This window comes from Magnolia sinica, chromosome 5 (genome assembly GCF_029962835.1).
Source record: "Magnolia sinica isolate HGM2019 chromosome 5, MsV1, whole genome shotgun sequence".
In the NCBI taxonomy this organism is placed as follows: domain Eukaryota; kingdom Viridiplantae; phylum Streptophyta; class Magnoliopsida; order Magnoliales; family Magnoliaceae; genus Magnolia; species Magnolia sinica.
The window spans coordinates 110,947,765-110,971,595 of NC_080577.1; the positions used below are offsets into that span (position 1 = coordinate 110,947,765).

At 40.1% G+C, this 23,831-nt stretch overlaps 1 protein-coding gene across 1 annotated transcript in view; it reads left to right on the forward strand.

The window, feature by feature from the left end:
- Positions 1-23,831, forward strand: part of LOC131246693 (uncharacterized) — a 64,591-nt gene that overhangs the window by 21,998 nt on the left and 18,762 nt on the right. The window contains exons 4-7 of the mRNA XM_058247043.1: positions 800-919; positions 1,033-1,189; positions 19,908-20,044; positions 20,160-20,195. Coding sequence (XP_058103026.1) covers positions 800-919; positions 1,033-1,189; positions 19,908-20,044; positions 20,160-20,195 — 450 coding nt within the window. The remainder of the gene's footprint in view (positions 1-799; positions 920-1,032; positions 1,190-19,907; positions 20,045-20,159; positions 20,196-23,831) is intronic.

The following is a 23,831-nucleotide window of genomic DNA, read 5'->3' on the forward strand; positions in this document are numbered from 1 at the left end:
ATCTTATAGCAACGACTATGAACACTGAATATTTTAATTGGATTTTCCATTCTAGAAAATCTAGAAAGCAATACTTTGTTTAATACAACCTAAAGTCATGACAGCACTGGGTAAAACCTTTCAAATAAAAAGCATAAAAGTTATTATTAATAACATATTACAAATGGATACCTATATCCACATCCATATCCCTATTTGTATCCTGGAGTCATACTCTGTTTATACCACGTCCATATCAGTATCCATACCTTGGCTTCCTAGGCCCATCAGCTGAACACCCTGCAAATCCGTTATTTTTCCTCTTGGGTGTACTGCTGTACTTTCATGAGTGAGATTGGCCTTATGGTGTTCTAATTGCTAAAGCCTATACGGCACCAAATTCAACTTTTATCACATTTGGTGCAATTTTGTAGGGCAATTGGGTTTGCCTTAGTCACCTGGCTTTTTGAACGTTATGCACCTTGGAATGAAAATGAAGTTTAGGATGTATACTGAAGTATACAGGTTGTCAAGTAGCAGTCTGATTTTTCAGGTTTTTTGGTTGTAGACTCTTGGAACCATATTTTTCAAAGGGATCCTATTTTTCTAAATGTTTCAGGAGAAGTTGCTAACAAAATGTGTTGATGTCTCTGAATTTTAAAGAGAATTACTGGTTACATTTTCGCAATTGCTTCTTATCACTGTTCTTGTGTGCTGATGCGATCTTGCTATTTCCTTTTATCTGCAAACAATTAAACTAGTTATATTGGCATTCTATTTTCTTCCTATCTTATAGTTCCATTTACCATATGTTACCCAGGTTGATATATGGGAAGAAAGGAAAGTCTTTGGTTCTCGCGGGCAAATTCTCAAGGAGGAGCTTTTGGGAAGGAACCAGGGGCATAGCAATAGAAATGGAAAAAATCCTGGCTACAAACTGGTAAAATATCTTATATCTTTGGGCATGCGCGTGCATGGGCATATATGTGCTTGTTCCTCCGATTCTCCGAGTTAAAGGTTTTTAAGTTTTTTGTATTCATTTTTCTTTATCAGAAACAATCTGTTGGAAATATACTGGAAAAGATAATTTCAAATTATGAGGTTGTTTATGATGGTCCTGTGGATGAAGATTCTGTATTGAGCAAATGCAAAACTGCTATTAGCTTCGTCGCGAAGGTGGAGAAGGATATTGGTGCTGATTACAACTCAGGTGCAAAAACTAACCTGTCTGACTTCAATATATTCTTATTATTTTTATTGGCCAACATGATTTTATAATGTCCTCTACCATTTCCAATGCTTCTTAATGCATGCAAAATATTTTGCATAACATACGTTACATACCCAGGAACATGAACCATCCTTACACTTAGGGAACCTCCTTGACATCTGTGATCTTTGGAAAATCTACAGGACAGTGGAGGCTTGCAGTTTTTTAGATGAGATTACAGAGAGTTTCATCTTTGCATGTGATGTTTAATCAGATGAGGTCTCAAGTTGAACTGGTTGGTCTACAAGTTACAGTCCACCCAGCCGGCAACTTCCAACATATTAAGTGCATGCGGCATCCAAGACGTTGCCCCCATCATGATGGTCACCTAGTGCAAAATTCAGCCACATCCACTCATTGAGTAGATCAAACTTGTACTTTTACTATCTTTCAATGGCTAGATATTATTTTCTATGGTGTGGCCCTACTGATGACTAGATGGGGTTGAGTTTTGCACTAGGTGATCCTTGTGGTGGGGCCAACCTATTGGAAGGGTTGGATGTCACATGCATTTAATATGTTGGAAGTTATCTGCTAGGTGGACTATAACTTATAGTCCAACCGGTTGGACTAGAGACCTCTTTTAATCATATGCCAAGAGAGGCAATCTCTATTATGGATGTGATGCAATCAGGCATTCCTTACCTGTGTCCTGAAAGAGGTTGTGTGTTGTACCTGCGTGATCACACATGGCCCCAATTGATCACATATGTAGGCCATGATTCCCGTGTAGCCCCAATTATTTCAGTTATTTTGTATTTTATGATTGATTTAACAATAGGGAATGGCCAAAATACCCCTTCTTAAGGGTTATTAGAAGTGACATAAGAAGGGGAGAATTTTGATCTTTTCAACCTTATTAGTGCTTTCAATTATTTTAATCCTATATAAGGTGTATGCATGTACATGTAACAAACAGTATGCTTATAAGAAAAAAAAAGTTTTCTTTGTCTTTTGTGTCTTTGGAAGGGGATATTGAAGATCTCTAGTTTTTAGTAGGGTTGTAGGATTTATCACACAACCAACAAACCAATCTGGTTTTTTCCAGGATGTGTTCACCATGTAGTCATCTCTTGCTCATGCTTGTGTACTAATAGCCATTATCAATTAGCTTAATGCATAGTTGTATTTTTCTTTTTCTTGTTCTTTTTTTTTTTTTCTGAAGAGTAACAAAACTTTTATTAAAAGAGCCTGCCAAAGAAAGCATCAAGCAGGACAAGTTACTACAACCCAAACACAAAATTTAATTAACAACTATCAATGGCCTTTAAACAAGGGGCCATTCCACTACATCTTGCTTAACCCTTCTAACTACCTCAGGCATGGACCCACTCATATCCCGAAAACACTTGTCGTTCCTCTCCCTTTTCCTCCTATTGATTTAAAAAGGATTTCATTGTTGATAAGATAAGAAAATCTTCCTCCTCTTCCTCCTATTCTCCCTTTTCCTCCTTTTGATTTAAAAAGATTTTATTATTGACAAGAAAAAGAAAATCTCCCTTGGTTCTCCATCTTATGTCTTGACCTAGAAGCTGTTGTGGAGTAGATAGGATTTGGAGTGCCAATGCATCTTTATCTTAGTTGCAAGGTCCTTCTTGCTAGATGCTGCTCCTGCTTCCAAATAGCCCAACACCTATTCTCCCTTTTCCTCCTTTTTATTTAAAAAGATTTCATTGTTGATAAGAAAAAGAAAATCTTCCTTGGTTCTCCATCTTATGTTTTGACCTAGAAGCTGTTGCGGAGAAGAAAGGATTTGGAGTGCCAAAGCATTTTTTAAAAATCTTAGTTGCAAGGTCCTCGTAGCTAGGTGCCACTCCCACTTCCACCAAAGTGACTTCATTATTGAAGATTCTGTCTGTCCTTCTAAAGACCCCACAAGATTCCGAAAGCCATCATCTTCTGACAAGCATTCACTCTAGATTGAAAGTGGCCATGTGACTGCCCATTAATTAGCTCTTTAAGACAGCCATTCAGAACTATAGTTGCATGAAGTGTGAAGCGAAGCGGCTATGGATTCACGGGTGCAGGAGTGGGAGGTGTCTGTTTCAGAATATTAGCAAGTATAAACAGCTAGAGGCAGGTGTGGGAGCACAAGTCCATTGCATGATTTGAAGCTGGAGCAACATCTGTTTAAAAGAATTTCGCAACTAAGTTCACTCACCCCAAACAGATCAAAGAAGTGGTCCCATATGGCTCTAGCCACTACTATCTTCTAAATTGTAATAATTTGTCATTTGACAAAGGAAAAAATTGTTGGGAAAAGCTTGCCGATACTTTTTTGGGTTCTCAAGGGTGAGAATTTTGTTCGTTTTTCCAGCCACACTAAGGCTTGAAGTGTGGGTGGGATTGGAATTAATTTATCATTTGACAAAGGAAATAAATGTTTGGAAAAGCTTGCTGATACTTTTTTAGGTTCTCAAGGATGAGAATTTTGTTCATTTTTCCAACCACACCAAGGCTTGAAGTCTAGGTGAGATTGGAATTCCCTAGACTTTGCATAGTGAGAAGTGACCTTATTACCAGGACACATGGCTCGAAAAGGCTTTGTAGTCTACCTGCCATCCATCATCCATTTTTGGAATTTCCTATTCCCTCAACTCATATCAGTCAATACCTTGCTGAATATGCCCAAGAGTTTCACATACAGAACCAGTTTGACCTGAGTGGTTTCTTCGGAGATTGATATCCATATAATTGAACTACCAGGGTATAGAGAATGCGAGTGTATTGTGTATGTGGTTAGTGGCCCTTTTAGTCCCTTTTAGTGTAAGTGCATGTACACACTTCCCTCTTCTCCTGCAGTGTACTATATGCTTTATTATAATAAAACATTATGTGTTAAGGCAAGCAAGCCTAACACAATATCTCTCCCAAACTCTCCTCCTTCTCTCTCAATATTCTCCTCTTTTCTTCACATTATTATCGTCAAATATTTCTCTACTTGGTATTAGAGCATAGATCCAGGCATTCCGAATCCAATAAATTGAGAGGCGACACGTCACCTTGCTGACGTCAGCAGCCGTATGGCTGACGTCAGCGTTGTACGGACATATGGACTCCGTTTGAGCTAAAAGTTTAGGGCTTTGATAGATCTTGATTTTAGAAGATTTGTCATGATTTTTTCAGAATTTTTTGGACCTCCTTTCATGGTATTTTGGGCGAAATAGAGAAATTCGAAAATCAGGCCCATCTTCCGTTTTTCTTCGATCAACATCAAATCGGTAAGCTTTTCTTTGGTTTCTTTGCTCAAGATGGACCGAAATCTCCCTCCTAAGTACTCATGGAAGATTTTTTACTTAAAATCAATGTTTGAGAAGTTTTTAACCTCAAACGGACGTGTGGCTGGGCCGTTTTTCACTCAGTTGGGCCTTTTTTGACTGAGTTTCATGGTATTTTGGATGATTGATATTTGTTTGAGGTTTATCTCTTATTATCTTGAAGGATTGAGTGAGATAGAGTAGTTCGAATCAATCCTTCTTGGCGTAGGGCCTCTTGGCATAGGTTTATCTCTCTTGGACTCTCCTATGGCTGACAAAGGGCCCTCATCTCTTGGCATAGGGCCTCTTGAATCCAACCCCTTGCAGATTACCTCCACTAAGTTGAATGGTGACAACTATCTTCAATGGGCACAATTTGTAAAAGTATTTTTAGGAGCCCGTGAGAAGTTGTCGTATATTTTGGATGATCCCTCAAGCTCTACAGATGTTACCTACAAGTCTTGGACAAAGGAGAATTATTAAGTTATTGCATGGTTGTTGAATAGTATGGATTCCTCGATTAGCCACTCGGTGATGTTTTTATCCTTGGCTAAAGGCATTTGGGATACGCTTCATGATATGTTCTCGGAATCTCAGAATTTTGCACTGGTATTCCAGCTTATTTAAGAAGTTGGTTGGTTCCAACAAAACTTTAGATCATTAAAAGATTACTATTCGACGCTTCGGGGTATGTGGGATGAGTTGGATATGTATCAGCCTCTTCCTTCCAAATGTAAAGAGGATCATGAATAATGCTCATAAGCAGCGAGATAATACTCGTATCATGCAGTTCCTAGCTGGGTTGAAATATGATTATCTTTATGTTCGAGATGAGGTTGTTATGCAGGATCCTATTCCTTCATTGACGACAGTCTATGCCATGTGTTAGCGTGCTACTGTCTCTATTCTTCCTTCTCATTCATTTGTGCCACCCGAGCGTTCGGCACATCTCGTTGGCGATCAATCCTCTCTTGGTCTTCGGGTACCATCCTTGAGTTCAGGGCGCATTTTTGGTTTTGGTGGTCGTGGTAGAGGCCGCGAGGGAGATCGCAGTCGTGGCGGACGTAGTCTTCGCGGTCATGGTGGACGTGGACGAGGACGTGATGGTTCCCGCATTTGTTCATATTATGGTGGAACTAATCACACCATTGATTATTGCTAGCAAATACATGATCGTCCTATGTATGCCACTGCTTCTGTTGCATCTATAGTTGTTCCTGAGACAGTCTTCCACCCCAACAGCTAGGCAGTCTACTTCAGGGGAGTCTCTTATCATTTCTTGGGCTGCATATGATGCCTTTATGCGGCTTCACATTTGTGATATTCCTGAGCCATCTCATGGAGCTTCGGCCAGTCAAGTACTGCCCTTCTTGCGTCATTCTCTCCTACCTCTTGGGTCATAGACTCTGGAGCTTCCTCCCATATGACTGGTAAGTTTCAATTCTTTTCATCTTATTCTTCTTCTCCTCACACTCAGTATGTCACAATCGCAGATGGAACCTAAAATCCCATCTCTAGGATTGGTTTCATCCCTCTTTCTTCTTCCTTGTCTTTGTCATATGTCTTGCATGTGCCTCGTTTTCCATTAAACTTATTGTCTGTTAGCTCTCTTACTAAATCATTAAATTGTTTCATTACCTTCTTCCCTTCTTATTGTTTGTTTCAGTACCTACAGACGAAGATAGTGATTGGTGGGGGGCATGAGTGAGGATGCGTTTATCTTCTCGATGATACACTCATTGCTGCTTCTAGTACCCTTTCTCTGGATCGAGAGTCCATGACTCGGTGGCATTGCCGCTTAGGCCACCCATTCATAGCTAAATTGAGAATTTTGTTTCCCTCCTTATCTGTCACTAAACCGTTATGCTGTGATATTTGTGAATTGTCTAAACATCATCGTGCTACGTTTCCTCCTGTCTCTTCTGGTTCACTCGGATGTCTGGGGACCAGCTCCGGTTACCTCCACTTTTGGATTTAGATATTTTATTGCCTTTATTGATGATTATTCACACATGACTTGGATTTATCTTTTGAAATCTAAAAGTGAAGTGTTTAATGCGTTTAAAGTGTTTTTATCATGAAGCGTGCACTCAATTTTAATGTTCCATCAAAACCCTCCATTCTGATAATTGGGGGGGGGGGGGGGGAGGTGAATACATGTCTACTGCCTTTCTGTCCTTCTTGCAGGAACGTGGTATTTTGTCTAGGATGGTGTGCTCGCACACCTCAACAAATAGGTATTGTAGAATGAAAGAATCGTCATCTTCTTGAAGTTGCTCGCACCCTTCTGCTTGATATGCATCTACCTAAACATTTTTGGGGTGATGCTCTTGTAACTGCTACTTTTCTTATTGATCGTATACCCTCACGTATCCTGTCTTACAAATCTTCATTTACTATATTGTATTCTCATGATAATCCATTTCCTCTACCACCTAAAGTTTTTGGTTATACATGCTTTGTTCAAATTTTGGATGGAAGTAATGATAAACTTAGCCCCAGGGCAATTAAATGTGTCTTTCTAGGATATACTCGGAGTCAGAAAGGGTATAAATGTTTGGACCTATTGACTCGCAAGAAATATGTCTCTGCCGATGCAACCTTCTTTGAGGATATTTTTTTTTTCTCAGCTCCAGGCCGATCCCTCTATGATCCTCTTGCGAGTCAGGGAGAGTATGACTCTTATCCTCTTTTCACTAGTGATTATGAGAAAACTCCTCTCCCCCCCATTCAGCATCCTGTTGATGATTTGGGTGAGCCTAAGCCTCTGCGGGTGTATCATCGTCGAGATAAATCTTCACACGTTCAGCCATCCACCCTTCCACTCACTTTGGATGTTGGCTCAGATGACTCTCCTACCTCGAGTTTAAATCTTCCCATTGCCTTGCGCAAAGGGTTACGATCTTGTACTCAACACCCCATTAGTAATTTCGTTTTGTATGATCATCTTTTACCGTTTTTTCAGTCGTTTGCAGCTTCCCTTTTATCACAGACTATTCCTCGATCTCTCTCACATGCTCTTCAAAGTCCTGACTGGACGAAGGCGATGATAGAAGAAATGTCTGCTCTTGAGAAGAATCATACTTGGGACCTTGTGCCGCTTCCTTTAGGCCATAAACCTGTTGGCTGTTGATGGGTTTATACGATCAAGTTTCTTCCAGACGGCTCCATTGATCGCTATAAAGCCCGTCTTGTTGCTAAGGGTTACACACAGACTCATGGTGTGGATTACTTCGAGACATTCTCTTCGGTGGCTAAGCTTAATTCAATTCGTGTTGTGATCTCCTTGGCCATTAATTTATCATGGCCCTTGTTTTAGCTTGATGTTAAGAATGCATTTCTCCATGGGGACCTTGCAGAGGAAGTTTACATGCATCAACCTCCTGGCTTTGTTGCTTCTCACAACCCTGCACTTGTATGCTGGTTGAAGAAGGCTCTTTATGGACTCAAACAATCCCCACGTGCATGGTTCGAAAAATTTAGTTAGGCTCTCTTGGAGTTCGGCTTTGTTCGTAGTCATGTCGATTATTCTTTCTTTATATGTCGTCGATCGACGGGCATCATGGTTCTCATTATCTATGTGGATGATATTGTTCTGTCCGATAGTGATTCTGCTGGAATGAGGGAGGTCAAAGATTTTTTGAAGACCAAGTTTGAGATCAAGGATCTTGGTCCTCTTCGCTACTTCCTCAGAATTGAAGTTGGTCGCTCATCATCCAGATTAGTCTTGTCACAACGAAAATATGCGCTCGATCTTCTCATGGAGACCGTTATGTTAGGGTGCAAGCCTGCTACCACTCCCACGGATACTTCACAGAAGCTTTGACTAGATGATGGTGCTCTCCTTACTGATTCCGGGATGTATCGACAACTTGTAGGCCGTCTTATTTACCTGACTATTACTCGTCCAGATTTCTCATTTGCGGTGAGCGTTGTTAGCTAATTCATGTAAGCTCCCCGTACTTCCCATCTCACGGCTGTCTACCGCATACTTCGGTATCTAAAATCAGCCCCAGGTCTTGGCTTCCGCTTTCAGTTGCATGGTCATCTTCATCTTTCCGGCTATTCTGATGCTGATTGTGTAGGTAGTACTTTTGATCGCCGCTCTACATCCGGCTTCTGTACCTTCCTAGGTGGTAATCTTATAACATGGAAGAGCAAAAAGCAACCAATTGTTGCTCGGTCCTCGGCTGAAGCAGAATATCGTGCTATGGCTCATGCGACATGTGAACTCGTGTGGCTTCGCAACCTTCTTGAAGAACTTGGCTATCTTCTTTTGGATCCTGTTCCTCTTCACTGTGACAACCAAGCGGCCATTCATATTGCTCGTAACCCGGTTTTCCACGAGCGAACCAAGCATATTGAGGTCGGCTGTCACTTTATTCGGGAGAAAGTAGCTTCTAAGGAAATCGTTACTCATTTTGTTTGATCTGAGGATCAACTTGCTGACGTTCTTACAAAGTCCTTGAGTCGAGATGCTCTTCATTGTGTTCGTGACAAGTTGGGCATGATCAACATCTATGCTCCAACTTGAGGGGGAGTATAGAGAATGCTAGTGTATTGTGTATGTGGTTAGTGGCCCTTTTAGTCCCTTTTAGTGTAAGTGCATGTGCACACTTCCTGCTTCTCCTGCGGTGTACTATATGCTTTATTGTAATAAAACATTATGTGTTAGGGCAAGCAAGCCTAACACAACATCTCTCCCAAACTCTCCTCCTTCTCTCTCAATATTCTCCTCTTTCTTCACATTATTATCGTCAAATCATTCTCTACTCAGGGATCTCATAACATTCCCACCGCATCACATCCTTGCAATAAGCTAAAAGATTCTATGGATGGAAGGAATCAACCGCCAGAATTTCATCAACCCAACTGTCCTTTTGAGAAGAGAGTCAGAAGTCGGAACAACAGACGTGCTTATGAACTCTCAAATAAAACCCTTCCTCAACTCACTGTTGTAACTGATGCTCTTTTGGGCTTATGTGATAATGTGACAAATTCGGTAAGCTGACACTCAGTATAAGATCAATGTGGTGCTGAAGTTTTCTCATCGGTGGTAACCCATTGGGAAGGTATTCTGGCATCACTTCATTGAATTCCTTGAGTATGAACTCTTTACATGAAATTCCCCTTTCTTCCTTCTAGTCGTTTTCCCCTTGAGAACATTCGCCATGCTATTATCCACTGTTTCTTCCATAAACCGTTGGACATTGATGAAATTTGTTCACTCCACCTTTTTTAGATTTGGGAAATTCATCATCCCTCATTGAGGTGAGGCTTGAAGCTGCTAGAACAACTTTCACAACATCTTTGTAGAATGCAGAAGTGTTCTTTTCACCAATATGTGCAGTCTTTCCATCATATTGCCACGGTCGCCCCAGCAATATATGGCATGCCTCCATCTCCACAATATCACACAGCACTTCATCCGAATAATTCTTTCCAGTAGAAAAAGGAACTAGTCATCAACGAGTTTCCTTAATTTTACTGCCCTTCAACCACTCAATCTGTCTTTTTTCCACTTTTGTCACCATCTCCGGAGGTAAGAGATTCTGACCACTACCTCTGTTGGTTATCCAGCTACACAATTTTCCTCGAGTGGGACATCATCTCTGAAAAATATTGCTCCTCCATTAATCATTGGAAGTCTTTGATGCTAGCATAGTCTGTTGCATCGTGAGACATGGGAAATCATGTTCATCTTGCATGACCTTATCCTCATCATAATCAAGAAGCCCACTAGCATGGTGGTCGCCTTTGGGCATGGCGTTTGCATCCTCGTTAACCAATAGTGTTGGCTGCTTTCCGACAATCTGAAGATTTGTGTCCCTTTGTGAGACATGTATTGGAAACAACCTGGTGACCTGTAAATTATGATGCATTCCTGCTTGTTGCCGTACTAGCATTTGTCATTCTCCTCCATGTCCAATCTCTTGTCTTTGAACAATTGCAGAGTTTTGTTTATTGCTACTGTGACCATCTGCTGCCTGTGAGCTTCTTCCTTGGGATTGTGGCTGTCCTCACTCTGCAATTGTCATCTGACTGCTAGATTGGGATATTGGGCCGAACTTTGGTGGCCAACTGTACAGCACTTGCTAAAGTCCAGCACTGTTGTAACCCCATATTTCAAATTCCCATCCACAGTCCCATGGTGTATCTATGGACTAGCTACCTCTTGGATTCAACAAGCTTGACATGAGTCCTCATTGATAGAACTCGTTGGTGTGTTCTGAAACATAAAGCTAGATTAATGGAGGGGTGCTTTAGAATCTAAAGGATTTAAATTAGTCGGACTAAAACAGAGTAAATAGACTGCAATTTTAGTAAACAATAGGAGTGAAAATGAGAAATTAGTTAAGATCGCTGACTAAGAAATTTTCCAAAATGACCACTTTCGATACCTCGGTTCTATAATTCATGAGAGTGGAGAGATTGAGAAGGATGTTGCCCATAGAATTCAAGCTGCGGGGAAGAAATAGAGATGTGCCTCTGGAGTTTTATGTGATCGTCGTGTACCACTCAAACTGAAAAGGAAATTTTATAGGATATCTGTAAGACCAGCCATGCTTTTATGGGACAATGTTGGGCAGTTAAGGAACAACCTATTCATAGGATGAGTGCATCTCAAATCCGGATGTTGAGTTGAATGAGTGGCAAGACAGGGAAGGATAAAATTAGAAATGATGCATTAGAGGGAACTTAGGAAGTAGCACCAATGGGTAATACGATGAGGGAAAGTAGACACGGATGGTTTGGTCATGTGCAATGAAGACCAAGAATTGTGCCGGTTAGAAGGATTGAGTTGGTACACAAGTTGAAGGCTCTAAAAGGGCAAAAGGGGAAGGCCTAAAAGGACCTGGATAGAGGTAATAAGAAAAGGACTTGATGACCTATGATCTAACTGAGGTTTTGGCCCTCGATAGAGTGGAATGGCGGGACAACATCCGTGTATCTGACCCCAATTAGTCGGGATATGTCTTAGATGATGACGATTTGAATGTAGCAATTTTTATTCAGCCTCAAGTTCTCTATGCTGGAGGGATATTGACCCGAAGAAATACCACTGCACTCTAGACAGATGGGTATGTGCTGAAACAGGCCAAGAAGACTCACACCAACAACTGGTCTCTCTTGATCATCCAGGACCAGAAATCTATCAAGTTTGCACCTGATCAGCTGCTGTTGATTTTTGGACTATGGAAATCTACCAATGCGTGAAGGAAGACCCAACAGGTTCATGGCCATGAATTCGGGAAATTTCCTCACAGGGGTACTGATATGACTCTTTTTGTAGTTGAACCTATTCTTATTGAAGCCCCATCCCACACACCACAGGGGGATTCCACCTCCTATTTGTGATAGATGACTCAGTCCCCAAATCTCATCTTAATCTAGGTTCAGGTGGGCCGTACACCTGAGAGAGCTCCCATTTGAAGATGTCCCCAATTGAAGAACATAAGAATGAGATGAAGAATCCATCTTTCCGGACATCTTCAACAGATATGAATCCCCATTCCACATGAAGATGATTCCACCTGCTGAACCCCTTGCTGGTAAGAACACCGACCCTTCATTCGTAATACCAATAATTTTGCTATCATTCTCTCGGTAACCACTGTGCGAAAAAAAAAAAAGAAAAGAAAAGATGTCTTGCTTCTTTAAGAAACTATGGTTGATCAGATTTCTGATGATTGGATCAGAGACAACTGGCAAGGCCAAATACTTTCCAGTACAACATTCTAGCGTCGGGTAGGTCAAGCTGAATTGCACGATCCTCCTAACAGTCGCCACTGTGGCTTCAAATCGTGCTCTTGACTCGTGCTCTTTCTCGCGCACGCTAACTATTTATGCTCAGGAACATTTTGAAACAGACGCTTCATGCAACTATGTCTGTCATCTATATGCAACAGTGATTCCTTCGAGGTCGAGGAAGAATGGAAACGGACATTTTCTATCTATCTTAGACTTATTTCTAAGGGGGATGACTTTCAATGGTTTCTAACAAATGTCTAGTCTGAATGTGGCTCAACAGAGGAGTTATGGGCTTAAGCTTCTGTCTATTTAGTCAAAAGGTGGAACAACCCTCGGTGTTTAGTAGGTGATTTTTATTATTATATAAAAGCCACGAGATATATTAGAAAAGAAAGGGATACAAAAAAGAGGAGAGGAGAGAGATCGCCGAGGAAGCGAACTCAGCTAGACTCCAAGAAAAAGAAAATCACAATCCTTATGACTCACTACATACACAGCCCATTTCTATCAGTAACCGCTTAGCCTCACTAGCAATAATCATTTCCGAGTTTGAGATATCCCTGAAACATCTACCGTTTCTTTCTTCCCAAACTGACCACCAGATAGCAACGATTGCCATTCTCCACAAGCACGTCTTGTGATTGCCCAATCTAACCCCATGCCAGGCTTTTATGAGATGAGCACTGAGCCAGGAAAGCACCACTGAATATTTAAGCGGAGGAGGAATTCAGCCCAAATCCGAGAGATAAAAGGGCAAGAGAGGAGAAGATGATCGACAGATTCTTCATGCAACGGAGGCAAACATTTCCAATGTTCATTAACAGAAATGGAAGGGTGTAGAATTGCAACAGTAGGTGATTTTAATGTGATCCAATTTTTGTTCAAGAAATTGGAAGGGTGTAGAATTACAACAACAATCCAAAAGTTTCCAATGTTCATTGACAGAAATGGGTCGTTTCATTGACCTGTAGTGTCAGGGTCTATGTTCACATTCTCCAGAATCAGGACAGGCCAGTGAAGTGTAGGCTATAAGATTCTTAGTGATGTTGGATTGCCAAGACATCAATGTGACATAATTCATAGTACCGCACTTTGATCTCCAATCAACATCCAATTTTACTGGACTTGGAAGGTATTTTCCCAAGGCCCTTCTCCCTTTTGTTTCAAATACATGTGGTTGAAATTCCCAGGTTTTCTGAATATAATTAACCAATGGTGGCATGAGTGTCAACTGCAAGTTCGGGTAGCGTTCAGGTTTCAAAAGAAGCTTTCTTTCATGAAGTCAAAAATCAAAGAATGGAATGGCCTACCGTGCAGCTTCCAGCAAGTATCCTCAAAGTTATTTCTTTGCTTGCAACGCGAATAGAAATCTTCGCCTTTGCCTCTGTTCCAGCTATCACTATGTGTCCTGAGTTTCTTTTCACAACCCACATGTCCTTCTGTGGTAAGGGCTGATTGTTTCTGTAACAGGAATGGGCACCTCCGTTACTTCATCTCTAATCCCTTAGGAGAGAGAATATATACTGTTGAGACTGGGCAGAGTCTGTTGTCCAAGTTGCTGAGCACGAATAGGTTCAAAATTGTGATTTAACCTGGATAGTAAGCGAATATCCTCCTTGTTTCTATCATATAAGTCATGAACAGTGTTCCATGGTTGTGGAAAGCAGATACAATCCCCTGCTGATCTTCACTGATAGAGTTCAATAGCTATGACATGACAAGTAAATTGTTAGCATTATGCCATTCTCTAGGTTCGGGATCGCATGGAAATAGCTCTTCCAAAGACCTACCAACATATGCGAATTTTGGTTTGCCTCCCATAAACATTTTCCCGTCCTGAGACCATTGCGGAAAATTATTTTCAGTCATCTTCATAGTTGTTATTTAGAGATCGGATTTTCAGAATTATGCATTTCAGAAATCTTTTCAGGTGCTCCAGATGTAATCTTAGAAGATAGAGCCATTAGAAAGTATCCAGAAATATTGCTGCCCAGCATGAACAGTTATGGATCCAATAGTATGTAGATGCCGTGGGGTTCTAGATGACAAATCTATATTCAACTGAGATGAAAAATATCCAGCAGAAACATTAGCAGAAAGAGCAGCACATAGATAATATCAAAAAAAAAAAAATTATGGACAAAATACAGACTGGGTGTGTGTAGACAGCAAGAGACGACTGGACCAAAAAACCCGTGGAATGTAATCTGTTCACAGATTAGCCTTACATAGATGTACTTCCCACCAGAAAACGACAATGGCTTAAGAGAATCACCGCTGAGATGTCATTGAATGATGCATATCAATGGTCTAGATGGAACCAGGACAGTATTTTATTTTATTTTTTGGATTTGAGAAGAAGGAAAAATACCAATTTTTAAAAAAGGAAAAATGCAGTAAAAATTCCAAAAGTCCGGAATGGTCTTCTCAAGCAAAAGTCAACAGTAGATCCAATACTTTGGCATCCAAACTGGTCCCACAGTAGGTTGACGGTAACAGCTGACTGTCAGCTCAAACAGAGGAGAAGAAAAAGGGGCCATTGTATTTGATAACACATCGTGAGACGTGAAATCTCACAGAGAGAGAAGAAAGAAAAAATTCTAGTGGGGGAAATTTGAATATTTCATTCTACATCTCAATGAAAAGAGCACATCCTAAGTAGAGCCAACACTACCCATTTTTAGTGTGTACAAGGGAAGAACAAATATTATGCACGATATTACAGCTATGGTCATGGTATTAAAAAATGGTTACATAACGGCCGTTACGTAATGGTAACAGTGGGACCCGTTATGCGATACAGGGTTGTAATTCCTGTTCTGAAAAAGGGCCCACAAAAGGCTTGTAAAGGCCGTAACAGCCATCACGGGCCGATAGATTTTCTTCCTTTTAATAGAAATTTTGATTGTTCTAGGGCTGTAATGCCTGTATAATAAGGTCCACAAGGCTGGCTGTCAGGGCCACAATTATTGACTACTTTGGGTATGGTACATAGGAGAGCATAAAAAATAGGATGAATGAGTATGGTGCTTCCTAGGCATGGTGCGCCATAAAGGTGACGTAGGACAATTAATCACTTGCTCTAAAAGCTCAAACTGATAGAGCATGGCGAATTAATCCCTTTATCTCATCGCCCAGGCCCTACATCCCATGGGTTAGGACCTCGACCAAACCCCCCTCGTGGGCCCTACTTCACATGAGTTCCGCCTCACACGAGCCACCCACCTCACACAGGCCGTCCACCCCGAGTGTGCCCCTGCATCCCATAGGCCACCCCACTCGAGCCTGATGTGAAAATGTCCCTGCATTAAAAGGCCGTTATGTAAAGATAATGGTGGCAACCGTTACACGTTATGGGGTCGTAACGACCGTAACAATCGTTATGGAAAAAAGCGACCAGTAATTGCTGTCAGTGGCCCGTTACGCCCCCTTTAAAGGCCGTAACTGCCCTGTAATGGTTTGTTATTTGGCAGATACAGGTTTTTTTGATTTTTTTTTTTTTTCAATGTAACAGGGCAGATATAGGTTTATAGAGTAAATTTTTTTATTTTTTATTTCCAATAAAAAAGAGACCGTAATGGTTGTTAAAGAGCCGTAACAGCCGTTACGACTCGTATCGTAAAGATGACGGTGGCCGTTATGACCACTGCTTCCATCATGGAATACCTTGTTCCCAGGAGTATTTATGCGGTGAACTCCAACAATTTCCTTATTTCAACCATGGAGGAAGCTAAAAACTAAATTTGAGACTAGCTCTAGGCCTATTTTGAGGATTAAAACACAATAGTTGATTGGGACTCGGCAATAGAAGTAGAATGGGCCATTTTGTGAAAAATCGGAAGAAAGACCATTTGTTCTTTTTTCATCTTCTTTTGTTTGTATTTCAATGTAATGGGTCCTCATCCACCAAATCATTCTTGATTTGTGTTTGATTAGTGCCTATTTGGTTGACTTTCATTAGTTCAAGTTGACAAACAACATTATTTGAAGAAAAGCCTAATGCCCTATTGGATACTTATTGAAAACACAAAAATGATAGATTTTGATGTTTTGCATTTTCCTATTTTCACAATAAATTTCTAAGAGTTTTTGGGCCAAAAAATTCGGTAGATACGGGCTTATATCGTCTGATAAGGTCTAATATGCAAATATTCTACCATTATTGGGCTCCGCCAATATGCCCCTTAATATCGATATTCAAAACCTTGGTTGCATAGAAAATACACTTATCAAGGAATGATTTTTAATTGAGAAACTTGTGTAAGTATGAGATTTGCATGATGATGGAGCTCCTTGAAGTGCTCGAGGGTGTTGTCCTCCCCACTAATGAAGTCAACTAACAAATTTAAGCTCCCACCTCTCATGAGCTTTCTTCTTCTAAAGAATTTCTCAAGGCTCTGTCTTGCCATCCCCTGTAGGCCTGCTTGTGTCGAAGTAAGGATTGTTGGCTCCCCCTTGCATTAATGTATTTTTGTTGGATAGCTTCCAGCAACAAGATCCTTACTCTTTATGATTCCATAAAAGGAATATTATATGACTCCCAAATGTTTATCATGCTGGGAAAAGGACGAACCAGTCAACCATCTCTTTATCCATTGTGAGACAATGTTGAAAACCTGCGCCCATATCTTCAAGTTATTCAAAGCCGTGGGCACTTCCAAACTCAATTGAATATCTTATGAAGGGCTGGGATGCCAGGTCGTGTAAGTCTGGATGGAGAATGCTCTGGTGCACGATTAATGTGAGGTGGGAGAGAACAGAATGGGAGAATCTTTGATGATATATTCCTCCTCTTGGCAAGCATTGCAGAGAAGATGAATCTCCATCTCATAAGCTGGAGCCTCCCAGCTAAACAATTAAAAGGTATTTCAATTGTGTATTGTTTTTGATGTTGAGGAGACATTATTATGGATGAAAGCAACATGTTGGAGAAAATAGAGATTTGGAAACCAGCACCAACTACATGGTGGGAATTAGTTGTTGATGCTACTCCTAGGGTAATTCTGGTGCTTCCAGTATTGATGGTAGGCGTCAAGCTCATTCATGAGTCCTCCAAGTGTCCAAGTCTGTATTTATGCGTCGAGACTCAACCTTATCCATAGAAGTGTGACTTCACTATCAATGAAATCAAGTTTTGAGCTGATTCCTTTCTCATTTTTTTAAGGCGGATTTCTACGGAAGTGAGTTCATTAGCTGATGTGCTGCCCAAGGAATGAGTATCGAGATCCTATCTTTTTCTTGGAGATACCTACCCACTGCCTTGGATGTCTGTATCCTTCTGTTTTCCTTTTTAATTAAAGCCATCATATTGCTTATAAAAAAGGAAGAAAAACAAAAATTCAAGAATATGCATTGCCTGCCTAAATGGGCCATTGGTGAATGATTAAATTTTAAACCTCAGCAAAGATCCCAGCAAACTCTTGAGTGCATCTGATTGGGGAAGTTCCCATTTGAAAATAATATAATAGAGAATGTTTTTCAACTTCCCTTTTTTGATGAAATATTGAATGTTGCATGTCCATGATGGGGCTCATGGAATTTGTTATTTCCTTGAGGAATAAGTGACAGGCATTGTTGTAATTTGTACATCATAATCATTGCGGTATGCTAGATATCTGTGTTGGATATCAGATGGGCAGCTTTGCAAAATGAATTCCAAGGGATATTAGTATTGGACCTAGTGAGACAATGGAAAATGGTGCTGAGAGTGGAAAATGAAAATTGAGAAGTGCTATGGAGGTGCCCTCCATCCAGGGTTTTGGAAACTTAAATTCAATGGATTGCCAATGTGCGTGTTGCAACTTTCCAGTGAGTTACTAGAGACAGCAGACTTAAAAATAGATTTTTTTTTTGGTTTTTTTTTTGGGGGTGTTTGACTGGTTGGTTTTATTCAAATGAAGCGGAAGCTAAGGTACTTGTAGAATGTTTGAAGTTATATTCTGCTTTCCTTACCAAAAGATTATGGAAGGTGATTAAAGCAATGCAATTCTGTGGTGGCAAACCTTATATTCAAACAATGCAATTTTGTGGTGGCAAACCTTATATTCAAGCAATGCATATTATGCTCTCTCTTTCTTCTTCTTCTTCTTCTTCTTCTTCTTTTTTTGGTTCCCATCCCATTTTTGTTCTAGCTCTAGGTTAACATTTCATTTACCCATTAGTAGAGAAGCCAATTATCATGCCGACTCTAGCAAAAGAGGGTGTGGCAAAGTCGATCCTTTGTACTGTTAACATTTTCCTTCTTGATGTTTCCTTTAGTTTTGAATAACATTTTCTTTGATTACCAAATATATTTTTTAATGAGGAAGGATTTGAGTGATTTACTTGTCATTTTTGCACTTTGATCTATGTATTTGCCATGTGATTTTTAAGAATCGGAAGGGGATGGTTGACCATTATTATATTCATTTTAGATCATGAAGCTCAATTTATTTATTTTTGTTGCAAAAAAGCTTAGGCATCATTGCGGCATGATGTTTTTGGGGTGACACACACACAGTATACAGTATATGTTAGTTCCTAAGGCGTGCATATGTGCAATCAGAGTTAGGAGCCCACCTCCATCCAAAGACATTGGGAGGGAATTCGGCCCAAACTTGGATTTCAAAAATCCCACGTTGATGTACATATTGGAATTTTCTCCAACTTTGGACGGTTGGAATTGCATTGGCACTGTGAGTTGCTGCCTTCCATGCACAATTCTAATGCAGGGGCATTTTCACACCAGGCTCGAGTGGGGTCGCCTGTGGGATGCAGGGGCATACTCGGGGTGGGCGAGGCCCACGGGGAAGATCTCGTGTTCGAGACTCCTCACCAGGGGTGATTAATGCGCATTTCACACCGGGCTCGAGTGGGGTAGCCTGTGGGATGCTGGGACACTCGAGGTGGGCGGCCCGTGTGAGGCGATACCCATGTGATTTGGGGCCCATGAGGGGGGTTCGGCTGAGGTCCTAACCCATGAGATGTGGGGCCTGGGCTATGAGATAAAGGGATTAATTCGCCATACTCTAACAGTTCGAGCTTTTAGAGTAAGTAGTTAATTGTCCTGCATCAAATTGGTATCAAAGCGGGAGGTCTCGTGTTCGAGACTCCTCACCGGGGGTGATTAATGCAGGGGCATTTTCACACCGGGCTCGAGTGGGGTCGCCTGTGGGATGCAGGGGCACACTCGGGGTGGGCGGGGCCCACGGGAGAGGTCTCGTGTTCGAGACTCCTTACCGGGAGTGATTAATGCGCATTTCACACCGGGTTTGAGTGGGGTAGCCTGTGGGATGCAGGGATACACTCGGGGTGGGCGGCCCGTGTGAGGCGGTACCCATGTGATTTGGGGCCTACGAGGGGGGTTCGGCCGAGGTCCTAACCTATGAGATGTGGGGCCTGGGCTATGAGATAAAGGGATTAATTCGTCATGCTCTAACAGTTCGAGCTTTTAGAGCAAGTGGTTAATTGTCCTGCATCAAATTCTTTTACCATTACATAACATATCTATGCTATATTATGGTAATATGGATATAATCTTTTGTTTATTTCTTATAAAAAGTATGTCATGGGTTCAATTTGGCTTTCCATGATTCTTACAATTGCTACTTAAGGTTTGATTATTCCTGTTTAGGAACTTCTCTTATGTAGTTACACTTTCTGACAAACAGGGCACATCAATGGATCCGAATTGGTAGAGTTGCAGGGGCAGCATGGTATCCTAAGGGAATGCATCGAACATCTGAAATCTGCTGAATCATCAAGGGCAACTCTTGTCTCCAATTTAAGGGAGGCACTTCAAGAACAGGTTGGTTAGCCAGTGAATCCATGTCTTAGAAACTGATGCAAGAGTCTAAATTCCATAATATCCATTTGCATTTTAGTTTCTGGTTTATAGATAACCAATGTGATATGATGTTCAGGAATTCAAGCTGGAGCAACTCCGAAATCAACTTCAGGTAATCTTTTGACACTCCAACTGTTCTGATTTGGTAAGAAACAATTTCACTTATCTCTTCATCAGAGGTGTAGAAAGATCATATAGAATTTGCAGCAGCATCTGTTTTTTGACATATGTGATCTGTTTTCCATTATGCAGTAGACATATTGGAAATAATGAAATTCTTTACCCATTCCTTCATTGCACCATGGCTTTTGGAACAAACTTTATTGAGTCCGATTAAAAAACTCATCTTGCTGACTCGTCATGTTTTTATGACTGATGTTCACCTGTAACACATTGCATGTGAACTTCATATGCAGTGTGCAGAATTGCAGATGCGCCAACTTGTCGTCTGTGTTTGACATCCGGACCATGAAATCTGATTGCCTGCAGGTTCGATGTAGACAGTCCATTGTTTATGTACTGTTTGTCCTGCTGTTCCTGCCTGATGAGTGGATTGGCCTTTTTGCACCAAATGATTTTCATGGGGACCAATGTTCGAAATATCGGTATCACGTTATGTATCACACCCTTGGGATATGGATACATATCGGTTATCACATGGGATATATCGGTTGTATTGTATAATGTATCGCTGTTGTTGGAAACGTGGGTAAACATTGGGAAATTGGTTAAGTTTTTCAAGGAAACTTTAGTGATTGTTAAAAAAGACATCAATATATACTTATAAATTAAAACATTACAAAAAACAAGTGCACATAACAGGTTTTCTTTGTATGGGTTCCTAGTCTATGTGCTGTCTATGTAAATTGATGTAAGTATATTCAAACTCTATTCATATAATTTATAAATATAAGAAGATGTGTGGAAACACAAGTAATACGTTCAAAAGCAAAAGAAGAATCAATAGATCAGGTTACATACGTGTTTAATTTTATGTTTGGTCACAAAGATTGCAACTGATTTGCGAGAAATTGAGAAATTTTGTTTTTTTTTTTAATTTTAATTTTATTTTTAAAATTTCCGCAACTCGGCCCTTCTTTCCAAATCTCAAAATCGAAGCTCCCAATCCATGATTTTTTATGCAAAACATGAAAAATCATGGATTTGTAACAATTTAACATTGATTAATAGAAAAAAGGATAAAAAATCAAAAATACTCAATGGATCGAGCATGTGGGATATATCCCACTACTTTTGCATTTTGTATCGCACAAGTGGGATACAAGATATATCGTGGGATATATCGGCCGATGTTGTCGATACTTAAAACACTGATGGAGACCACCATCCGCCATTTGTATGGCTTGAATGTTGTAAAAATGTGTCATGTTGGGGCATCTGCATTCATTGTGGGTGAACATTCTGTTTTTATTAACTAAGTTGAGGTTGTGTTGTTTTGGAAGAAAGAAACAGTCGAGCATATTTTAAAAGGCTCATGGTTTTGCTCGATTAGGGATTAAAAACTCGGTTTTGTAGTGTGACTGGTTTTGGTCCGAAACTGGGTTATATTGGCAAAACCGATCCAACTCATCTGAAAGCGAACTAGTCACTTAAGAAAGAATATATATATATATATATATATATATATATATATATATATATATATATATATATATATATATATATATATATATATATATATATATATATATATTTTTAATTATTTAAAAATAAAAATAATTAAAATCAGAAATCAATGAATAGTCAAGTTTACAATACAAGTTCAGAACGTAAAAAAGGAAAAGAACTATAAAAAATATATTTTATAATAATAATAATAATAACCTTTTTTGTGATAAAAAAACAAAATGTCTTATTTTCCAAAAAATTGAATCCCAAATCCGAAGAAACCATGTTTTCTTCAAATCAAAGTCAGCAAATGGAGGTTATCACAAGATCCAATACTTAATTCCTCATCGTGACTTGGATGACTCTGTGCACCTCGGACTGATTGGGGATGAGTTGGGAGGAGTCGGACCAAGTCAGGTGTTTCTTATGTGCGCGGTTGTGATTAGAAATCATGCTAAATTGAGTTGTATTAGACGATATTTTGGACTTCGTTCTCAAATCTCTTTGAGCTATTATGGTGTCTATGGGTTATCGACTTGAAGAGTCAAAACCTCACACAATTCAGTAGTGTATCTTGACCTTCCCTTTGGTGGAGAGATGTTAAAAGAAACACTAAAAGAAACATTCTACTTGAAAAGGAAAATATCTTTCTATCAAATCAACCTTATCAAAGCTAATCTCTCAAATCTTTTGATTTGTTAACTTTCATTATTTGAAATTATGGAGGCCATAACAAATAAGCAAACAAAATAGGAACTTTCATTGGAAGGAAGATGAGGGCATAAGTTCCAACTCGTTAGGTGGGCGATGTTCACAAATCAAAGAGAGGAAGGGGAATAGGGAGTGGGTGAATTAAAGAAAAGAACTAGGCATTTTTATCGAAGGATATTTTCAAGTTTCAGCATGAATCCTCGAAAACTTTGGAGAAAAGTCATTGCAATCAAATATAGTGAATTAGATAGGGGTGGATCCTAAGAAGATCTCAAAGAAGCAACATATCGTATATAGGGATAAATATTAGTAAGTTTGTCGATACCTTTTTTTTTTTATAAAGATAATTGAAATTTATTAAAAGCATGCCAAAAAAGTGTGAGAGAATACGAGCCAACTCTACAAATAAAAAAAGAGGAGAGATTGGCATATTTAACTGCCTTTACATAAGAAACCCAGCCCAAAATATTACATTTAAGTTCCTTAGTGACCTCTTGTGACGAGAATGATTGAATGGAAAAAAGCTTGAACTATGGGCATGCCAAACCAATGAGTCCTCCTCGACCTGAGGGAACCACATTTTTCAATTGATTTTATAATTCAATTAGCTCCATAATTTCCTCATCTTACATATTCCTATAGCAAGGGGGAGGCCACACCACAGAACCACCACTTATTGAAAAGCATCCATTGACGAAGATGAATCTATCCAAAGCAATGAGGGCCAATTTGGGGAAATCTTCTTGAAGCGCCCGATCTCTTCATCAAACATCTGCCCAAAAGAGAATGCGATTTCCAACCTCCAGGGAAAATGAAATCTCTCTATTAAGCAAATGTTCAACCGAAGCAATTGCTTTCCAAAAACTAGATGCGTGTTACATACAAGATCTCTTCAGTTGCCAGGGGGGCCTTCATAAGACCACATATGAAATGGAAAGGAGCGAGGGTGGGACAAGCCACTTCTCAGGTTGAAGAATAGTCAAATGGAAAAACAGCTTGAACTATGGGCATGCCATACCAACGAATCCTCCTCTTGATCCGAGGGAACACAATTTTCAATTGATTCAACAATTCAATCAGCTCCATAATTTCCTCATCTTGCAGATTCCTACAGCAAGGATGAAGAGTAAAAACAAATATCATATTGATCCAAAACTTATGTGACCCCAAAATGGTTTCAATGGTAGACGTTCAATCCCCCATTAAGTTTTGCAATGTGGTCCACTTGATAATTGGATCTTCCTTATTTTTCGGCTCGAGCCTTACGACGAGCTTAAATGGACAGATGGTTTGGTTATAACAAATACCTCATGATGGGACCAACAAAACTTGGTGACGTCAACACACTAGCCATATTGGTGGTGTGTGGTACACCAGCCAATCCGCTTCCACGGATTTCTTGCGAAAG